Genomic DNA, 9,565 nt, shown 5'->3' with positions numbered 1-9,565 from the left:
GCAGACCCTACAGTGAGAGACTGCAGGACCTGAACCTGAACCTGTTCAGCCTTCACAAGAGAAGGCTGAGGGGGGACCTGGTGACCAGCTATAAACTTACTAGGGGGGACAAGAAGGGTTTGTGGGAGACCTTGTTTCCCCTTGGCATAACAAGGAATAACGGCCATAAATTGTTGGAGAGTGGGTTTAGATTAGACATCCGTAAGAACTACTTCACTGTCAGGACAACTAGGATCTGGAACCAACTTCCAAGGGAAGTGGTGCTGGCTCCTACCCTGGGGGTCTTTAAGAAGAGGCATGATGCCTACCTGGCTCATTTGAGCCCAGTTTTTCTCCTGCCCAGGCAGGGGGTCGGACTTGAAGGTCTACAAGGTCCCTTCTGACCCTGATTCTATGATGCTATGATGATTCTATGACTCAGTGAAAGAAAAATGTCTGAAACGACCTGCCCTTTTATTCATTCTAAGAGAGCATTGACTATGGGAGACTTTCCCGATAGATATATCACTGTCAGGGATGTGATCCTCATAATATACAAAAAAGGTTGTAGTTAAGAAGTAGCCATCAGGGATATATAGGCTGGCTATGACAGTGCAAAGTAAATATTTCCTATCTGCAATTGAATTTAAAAAAAAAAAACAACCTATTTTGAAAGCGTTAGAGTCACAATTTAGTAATGAAATGTGCTGGAGATCACTGGCTCATTCAGTGCAAGCTGCCAAAGTGTATGGGACTAAAATTTAGATTTTCATTCACTAGACTGACTTGTATACTTTTAAAAATGTGCAGAGCCTGATTCATACTTACATGATATGTAGAGAATGAGGCAAAGCTCCTAGAAATTGAGCAACACCTTGTATCCTGAGCATGTGTAGAACAGCCCACCTTCACTCATTGCTAAAAACTCCTAAACATTGTACCATTTGCACTGCATATGTGTGAAGTGCAGTTTTCAGAGATTCATAATTCTCTTATGAAAACTCTGTCATATCAGAGCCATACTAGAAGCTATTCCCAGAGGACAGAAGCACTTGCTTAAGTGCTTTGTTGAAAACAGCTTCAAACAATGCTTTCTCCCTGTTTTGTGTTGGCTTTCCTATCATCTTTATTCAAAGAAAGCCCCCAAAAAGTTGTTAAATGTGCAAGCTCCCTGTTTACACTAGTGATTATAGAGGTGCTCATTTCATTTTTAATGATATTCATTTCTGTATGTACCAAGACACTCATACGTCAGTGTGGGGTAAGCCACAAGAAAGGTGATCGTGAGAACCATAACTGTGATGGAGAAAATTAAAACACTGTATTTGAAAAGTGTTTTTATTTGTGCTTTTGCCATTTGGTTTAGTTGTATATGTGTAATAATGGCATCTATTTCTCCACAATGCAATATAAAATCACACGCATGCATGTGTAGTGTTACATTTTGTAGCTGGTTCTAAAACTAAGAAATTTTCAGAAAAGTTGAAAAGACATGAAATTCAATTGTTTTCACATTTCATTGTAAAGAAAACTGCCTTGTTTTCATTAAATTTTCAATGAAACTTTGAATTAAAAAAACCACTTGAGACAAAAATAAGGCAAACTTTCACCCAGAGAACGTGACTTTACTGAGGAAAATTATACCCATTTTTGATTAATGGTGGATCTGAAATCAAGATATGATTCTCCATCTTTTCACTGCAAAAATGAATGTCAAATTTTGCAGGCAGTAGACCACATGAAACACTGTTATGAAAAAAATCCTCCTAGGGACTTCCACACTGCTAGAACTGCACTCAAAATAGTTCCTTCATTCTTTCAAATTTATATTGTGCTTAAAGATTCTTACATTAGACCTATGTACTTAATACTACTGTAATACTACTGAAATGCAGCCATTGACACAAAGTACCTATCATAACTGATCCTTCTAAAAATTGCATGCACATTCTATCTGTGAAGGTGGAGGGGAACGATTAGTGGAGCCAAAGCGTACTTTTTCAAGTTTGTAAGATTTTAGCCCTGAAATTCTAATGTATATGCAGGCCGGTCAAGATGTCCGCTCCTAAGGTTTTAGCCAAGGGAATATTTTTTTAATACCTGACATGGCAAAGCCCAAACCAAAAAGATAAATCAGGAATGGCCTTGACAGAGCTCCTTTTGTGAAGCAGTAGATTAACGTTGGACTACGTCTTAGGATATGTAGCCATAAAACAGTCAGTGTAAAAACCCAGGTTGCTTAATCAACAGAATATGATAGACTTGTAGCAAGCTTCCAAGAAATGCATATCCCCAGCCAAGTTTTATATAAAATTAAAAATGTGCATCTTGTACATATACAAAATATCAGCATAATCAGTCTCTGGTTGGGAAACAAGACTACCACTGTCAGGGTGGAAAATGGCATCACACACTCTTCCAACTTCCCTGTCTATGTTCTCCTTGATATTGTTAGATATTTAAGGCAGAGGCTATCTCTTCCTGTATATTGGAACAGCATGTAGTAGAATTGAATCCCAGTTGTAATTGATGACCTTCTAAGTGCTTCTGTCACTTTAACTATAAATACAGCAATTGTAATAAACCTGCTTTATGGGAGGTTTTCTCCAAACAAATTAAACAATAAAAACAAACTAAAGGAGACTCAAAGTGAAACACTGAAACTGGATAATAAGTGGTGCTTATTGTTCTAATAGAGAAGGAAACCTTGCATGGCCACTCACCAAGACCGCTGCCACTAGTCAAGCCAGTGTCTGAGATTACAGACAGAAAAAGACAAGAGGAAACAATAAATTCCTTGGTGGCTGTTAGAGATGGTAGCAACTCTAGTTTCTTATATAAAATTATAATTCCTGGATGTAATTTTTGGGTACTATAGTTAAATTAGTCTTGATCTTGTGGTTAAATAATTGGTACTGTCGTGGTTGCTAGCTATTCAAGATAGTGTGGTTACATTTCTGGTGTCTGTGGTGCCTTTCATTGCTTTGTTTTCAGGATACTGTGGTCAATTACTGAATCTCATGCTGCTTTACTTGCCTGCTACTATGAAACCTCATTTTAGCATTTTCTAGCATATTTATCCTGAGTAGTATGTCCTGAGTAGTCTGTACAGAAAGCACTCGTGGAAGTGGTAAGTATTAGAACTGTGACAAATATGGCCATTTTGATTTAGCCCAGGTAAAACTTAGTCTCTTGTTTTGCTTTGAGCAGACTCAAGGCTCCTGGCCCCAATTTGATTCAGTGCTCAGAGTTAAAAATAAAAACAGATAAATGAATCAAATAAACAAAATTCTTCTGAACCTACAATGGCTTGAGTGGTTTCGATCGGTCTTGTTTTTCTGCTGTCATTACTCCTCCTATCTTTTCACTCAACTCCCTCCTTCCAAACTTAGTATCTTCTTTGCCTGACCAATTGCTCCTTTGCTCTCTTCTCTAGTCTTTTAACCCCCTCTTAGTCTTTTGTCACTTTTTCACTGCTTAGAGCCCCCATCCATACCCTCACCAACAAGAATGTCCCACCCACAGCCCGCTCATGGAAGAGGGCGATGGAGTTAGGAGCAGAGAAACAGCCAAGAGCTACTCAGCATCCATTCCAAGCGCCAGCAACAGTGGGAAAAGCGGCAGCTTGGAGAGGGACAGGATCATGTGGAAGGAAAGAAGAATCAAGAGATGGGCTCTGTAGCGGGGTTGGGGAAGGATGAGGGCCACTGGAACCTACGGATTAGTAAAGAGATATAAAATGTAGCTTGAGGTGGATCCAAGACAGCAAACAAGTTGAACCAGATAGTAGGAAAAATATGTAATTAGTGTAGGTGGAAACTGGAGGGGAGCGAATGAAGAATCACTAGGACCCAGAAAGAAGCCCACACTTGGTAGTTTGGTGAAGCAGGAGGAGGAAAGTTTATTTGGTTTCAGCCATGAACAAGGGTAAGAGGACTTTTGCCCTTTAAAAGTGAACCTCCCAGATCACTGTGAGACAGCACATGAAAGGTTGCTTTCCCAGTGTTACCTGATACACAGTTGAGAAAATTCAAATGCCAGTACTTCTAATTAGGCATACTTCACCTACCACTCAAATTAGTGCATTCACTATCATTTCTAAAGGATGCCAAAACTATTAGAACGTTAGCTGTGCAATGAATTAACTCATCTGAAGCAGAACTGAAAAGGAAAGTGAGGGAAGTAGATGACATATCGGAGGTCTCTTAAAAATGGAGCATTCTAACACTAAGCTCTTTGATCCTGATCCTGAACACTTTACATGTGCAGAAAGTTCAGTTGATTTCATTGACCCCTAAAGATCAGCAATAAATTTGAATCTGCTACCTTCATTTATGCTGTAAGATTCTTTATATGAACAAGGAAAACAGAATCGGGTCCTTACTGACGAGCACATGACCACCCTACTAGCATATGTTTTTCTCTAGTGGGAATGCTGTGAACATTTTACACATATTTGAGAAGGGAGTAAACAACAAATAATTTGTGTGGAGTTAAGATGACAAGTGACAGAGATGGAGGAAGAGCTTATTAGCGCCTCTGCGGTCTCTCGTCTCTACTGTTGCAAAGCAGTAAAATTAAGGCTATTTTTAAAGTGAGTAAGGATAGAACAGAAATAATGCTTATTATATAGGCATACTTTTTAAATGTATTCAAATTTTCTTTTACCCTGATTGCCCCTGTATAAAGCCAAATCCTTGCTTATATGAATATCCCCACTAATTTTGATCAGAGTTTTACCCGAAAAAAAGAGGTGTACTGGATCATTCCTTTCTAAGCAGAAGCATTATGAAGCATTAACCACTGGTGAAAATGTATCAACATTCCAAAGAAACCGTGGGCTATTACAGCCATTTCTTTAACTGATGAAAGGCTTTGGGCTCAACCCTGATGTTTCATTAAATAAATGCACATATAAAACACTCCAGGAGCATATTGATCTAATCAACTACCCTTCCCTCTCCCCCCATCTTATCCCTAATTATCGGATATTGTTCCCTGGGACAAATCACTAGTAGAGACTGGTGGAGACTCCTATGCTGGTGAAGACTGACAGAATTCTGTGCAACTGATATCTGCCAGTGTCCATCAGCAGAAAATTAACCTCACACTCCATATCTGTCACAATACCAAAGGCAGAGCTTCATTAATTGTGCTTTGTATCTTATACCCTACTTCCATAGCAAAGCTATGTATATACAAGTTATGAAGTTCAATCATACTAAGAAAATAATAGATGCTACAATTTTTATCTCAATATAAATCTCATTAAGGCAGAAAATGTTGGAGAGAAAAAAAACTAGGGAGCTCTGCTCTTTTAAGAAACAACATGCTGTGTTTCTTATACATTGTCTTATAGTCTAAACAAATCAAGGAACAGTACTAATCTAATAAGGCTTGATTTAAATACAATTATTAAAATATCATGTCATAATTGGTTGTGATATACGAAACCATTGTTTGGAAATGTAGCAGCTTACTAGTTCTGAAACTACAAATGCCAACAAAAATGAACTACCATCGCAAGGTTCATTTTTTACTGCTTTAATTATCTGACTTCTGTAGGAAAGAAAGAAATAATGTCTAAGAATTTTTTGTTGTAAATCTCAGATATTATCACAGCTATGGACTGCTACACCAAGTGGTGAAGCCACAAATGTGCAGGAAACCCTGCTGAGGGAAACTAAATGTATGCATTACCCCAGCACACAATCTGGTCCTTTATTCCTCACTTGGGCAAAAATGTTGTGGCTTCTCATGGGAGTTTTGCCTGAGTAGATTGCAGAAATGGGTACCACTGGGTTAAATTTTATTCAACTTTCTCACACAAGTAGCCCCACTGAACTTACTGAGACTCCATACAGATGCGTGGATTTTGGGCAAGGTGATATGATTTCAGAACATGTTCTTTAAGAAAAAAGCCTGTAAACTAAGTAGCATTTTCTTTACTCTAATGGATATTATAAACGCATGTCTGAGTAAGCATTGTAGTAGAATTTTTCCATTGTGAATCCATTGTGAATGAACGTATAACTCGGATTAGCAAGTTATGGTCTAGTCTTGCTACTCCTACTCATGTGTGCAGTCCCATTGATTTCACTGGGCCAGTTGTTTTATAGTTGCCTTTATCACTATAAACATGGTTGATGAAGATGCACATGAGAGTTAGCCCAAAGGCAAGACTCCCTCTTTTTTACTCCCACTGTATAGTTTATTATTCCACAGAGTCACATTGAAAGTAATGGGACTGCTTAGGATAGTATTCAGTGGGAGTGCAGGTGGCAGAATATTAATAGTGAAAAAAGGAAGGTACATCATAAAGTGTACGATGGTCTTTTATCTTCACCATAGCAATTCTGTTTAGGAATTATTCTCATATTCTCTTATTTCCTGATAAATTCAAAGTAGATAAGAGTGAAATAATTTTAATAACTGCGAACTTCTCTATGGCATCAGTTACTAAACTTTTGCTTGGAGGTAAGAAAAGCCACCAAATTCTGCACGAAATACAAAGGCAAGGAGGGGATAAAGAAAGGAGCCACAAATAAACAAATGTAGCTAAAAACACCAAACACACTGATAGTTTTGTATGCACTCAACAAATAGCAACATCTAATTATTTGAAAAACAATCTGAAATACTTAATGAATTCAACTAATTGCTTGCATTTGTGCCTTTGCTCTTGCTTTCAAGGGAAACATGTAAAGGACAGAGACATTTCAGGCATTCAGCCTTTTTCAGTGCTGAATGTTGCTCCCTTGCCACAGCTCTGTCTATTCATTATGAAAAGCAGCTGTATTTGGAATTGCTAATAGTGCCTCACAGCATGAACATCAATATATTCCATAGCAAAGTAAGGCATACTCTAGCTCTTCCACTTTTACCATCACTCTGCTGTACAGCATTTGTACCTCTTGAGATCTGAAGGGGCTGAAAGAGGGCTGATAACTTACACTATCACCTTATAGTTTATCACACAGGAGAAATGAAAACATCTGGTTTTGTTGGACTTCTGAGTATCCAAGCAGAGGGGAGGAGAGAGAAAGATGAATTTACAACCAAATCAGGCTTCCATATTTCCGTAACCCTTTTCCCTCTTCTATTCAAATTCCAGTCCCCACCAGTTTCTAAGGATGTTTTTCTCTTCCCCAGTCCCCAACCTGAATACAACCAGAGAAAAGTACCATTCTGGACTGCCCCAGACTACAGTGTAGGAACTCTCTTTTGGATGCCAGATAATTATGCCTAAGCATTTTACTAAAGTATTGGTGTATAGCAAACCTCCTGATCCTTGTCCTTACACTTTCACCCAAGATTATTTCAGCTGTGTTTTTATGAGGGATTTTTCTTCATTGTCATATTAGCAAAAATATTTCCACTTTGTGTCTGATTTGCATTGTCTAATCCAACACACTTTACTTACTGTGCCAAACAAAGAGCCAGCAACATAATCCTTTATGGCTTATTATTATTTGTTGCTTTATTTCTAACAGTCTTTCTGATAGGTTCCAGCAAAGAAATGCTCAAAATAATAATGACCAATAATTACTGCATTCCTGAGTCAATTTTGGATACTTTTAAGAGAAACAAAAGGTTCAAAATCTTACCAACTTGATTTCTTTACCTATTCCTTTGGAAATAACATGCAGTCTCAGAGAACTTCCAATGAAGTGAATTAATTTCATTTTGAAAGAAAAACTCTATAAAGAAGAGAGCTTAGAAGTCTTACTCTTTTTATACAGTAAAGATGAACATTAGACCAAAGGGAAGCAGATGTGATAGACAGACAGACAGATATATGTATGTGAATTGTGTCCTACCTCTCCTTGCCGGTGATAGTGCTTTGGAGGTTTTCCCATCTGCTCTAGGATTTTGCCTTTCTTGCTACCAAGTGTCAGTCCCCGGTGGATGCCTGCAGATCTGTTGGTTGCCTGTGTTGGAGCCTCCCCCATCAGGGTGGATTTGATGGAGTTCACCTTAGAGCTGGAGCTGTCTAGCTGGGAGCTCTCCACCATCAGGACCGCGGCTAGTAAGAGGAGACAGCAGGAGCACTTATTCCACATCAGCACGATCATCTCCCCCCACCCCAAAAAGGGATTTTTTAAAATAAAAAATAAAAAAAAAAAAAAATCAAACAAAATAAAACAACAAGAGATAAAAAAGGGAAAAAAAAGTTTATCCTACAGTTGTTAACAAAACAATTGAACAGATTTCAATGCCGCACGCTCAAGAAACTGCTGTGGTGGGAGAGACCAGGAAAAACGAATCCCCTGAAAAAATGGTATAAAGTCTCTAGGCAACAAGCAACTATCAGATCATGTGAAGTGATGGCTTTTTCCTTCAGATTCTTGAGAAGTGCAGGAAATTCTTTAGTGACTGGGAGCAATAAACTATGAGGCAACTGCACCCAGGGAAGCTTCCCACTAGTGGAATCACCCAGCAGGTTTGCTTAAGCTTCAGAGGAAGAGTCAGTTACTTATTTCCCTCCACTCCTCTCTTGCTACACAAGTCAGCAGGGAGAAAACTCAAACCAGATCCAATCCAGGCAGCACCGACAAGGGCTGGGCTTAGTTGTGTTTCTCTCTCTCTCTCTCTCTCTACTTTTTATTCCCCTCCTTCTTTTTTCTTTCTTAAGCCTCAGCCTCTGTAGCCAGTGTTTGTGAAAGAACACGTTCGCCTTCTCCTCCTCCAAACTAGTTGGTGCTGGGGTGAGGGGCTCCAGGCGTTCGGCTCTATATCTGGAGTCAGGATCACACAGGCAGGAACAGACAGACAGACAGCTAGGCAAACTCGCAGTGTTCTTTAGCACAGATCTACACACCCCCTCGCACACGCGCACACACATACACACACTGCTCTCTGACAGTCTCTTGCCTGCTCTGGTCTCTCTCTGCCCCCTTTACTTTTTATAGCTTTCCACAATGGATTTCTCTTTCCTCCGCCCCCAATTCAGAGGAGTGACAAAGAGTGAAACTGACTCTCTTCTCCCCCACCCCCTCTACCCTACACCCACCTCTCCAGTTGCGGCTCTTTCTTCCCTCTTAGGCTAGGAGACAGGAGATGGAGCCCCTGTGTTTTGTAGCATAAGAGGCTGTGTTTTTTGTGTCTGTTCAAGCTCCCCTGAGCAATCAGAACACCTCTTAGGCATAGAAACATCCTTAGGTTTGAAAGAGTCAGCATACTTTAGGCATACACCCCTGCTCATTAGGGTATTATCTGGGCTGTGCCTAAAATCTGGGTCTTGAGAGAAAGGTACAAATCCTGCTTGATCCTGCCAGTCTTCCTACACAAGCCTCCCTTCCCCACAAATCCTACTACCTAAAATAGGAAATGGCCAGCCCGTACTAGTGCACCAAAAATTTCTAAATATGCAATGCCTTGGCAAGGCAGATCTGCAAAAATATAAATCTGGGACACAAAACCTCTCGTGTCCTGCCAATTTTTGTGCTCAAGCATCTTAACTCCTCTGTCTAAATAAACAACATACCCCATCGGTAACAGTGTGCCAAAAAGTATAGCAACCTCTGTGCCACAATGCCACACACAGCTGGTCACAAGAACATGGATCATGGTTACTTTTTGCACC

At 39.6% G+C, this 9,565-nt stretch overlaps 1 protein-coding gene across 1 annotated transcript in view; it reads right to left on the bottom strand.

Annotated features, from left to right (window-relative positions):
- The window catches only part of DKK2 (dickkopf WNT signaling pathway inhibitor 2), an 87,435-nt gene extending 78,589 nt beyond the window's left edge, over positions 1-8,846 (bottom strand). The window contains exon 1 of the mRNA XM_019534137.1: positions 7,800-8,846. Within this exon, the coding sequence (XP_019389682.1) occupies positions 7,800-8,054 (255 nt within the window). The 5' untranslated portion in view covers positions 8,055-8,846. The remainder of the gene's footprint in view (positions 1-7,799) is intronic.
- Between the last annotated feature and the right edge of the window lie 719 nt (positions 8,847-9,565).

Source organism: Crocodylus porosus, unplaced genomic scaffold, assembly GCF_001723895.1.
Source record: "Crocodylus porosus isolate Cpor-Errol unplaced genomic scaffold, CroPor_comp1, whole genome shotgun sequence".
Classification (NCBI taxonomy): Eukaryota; Metazoa; Chordata; order Crocodylia; family Crocodylidae; genus Crocodylus; species Crocodylus porosus.
The sequence above is the reverse complement of the archived record's forward strand: the minus strand, read 5'-3'. Positions and strand labels throughout refer to the sequence as shown.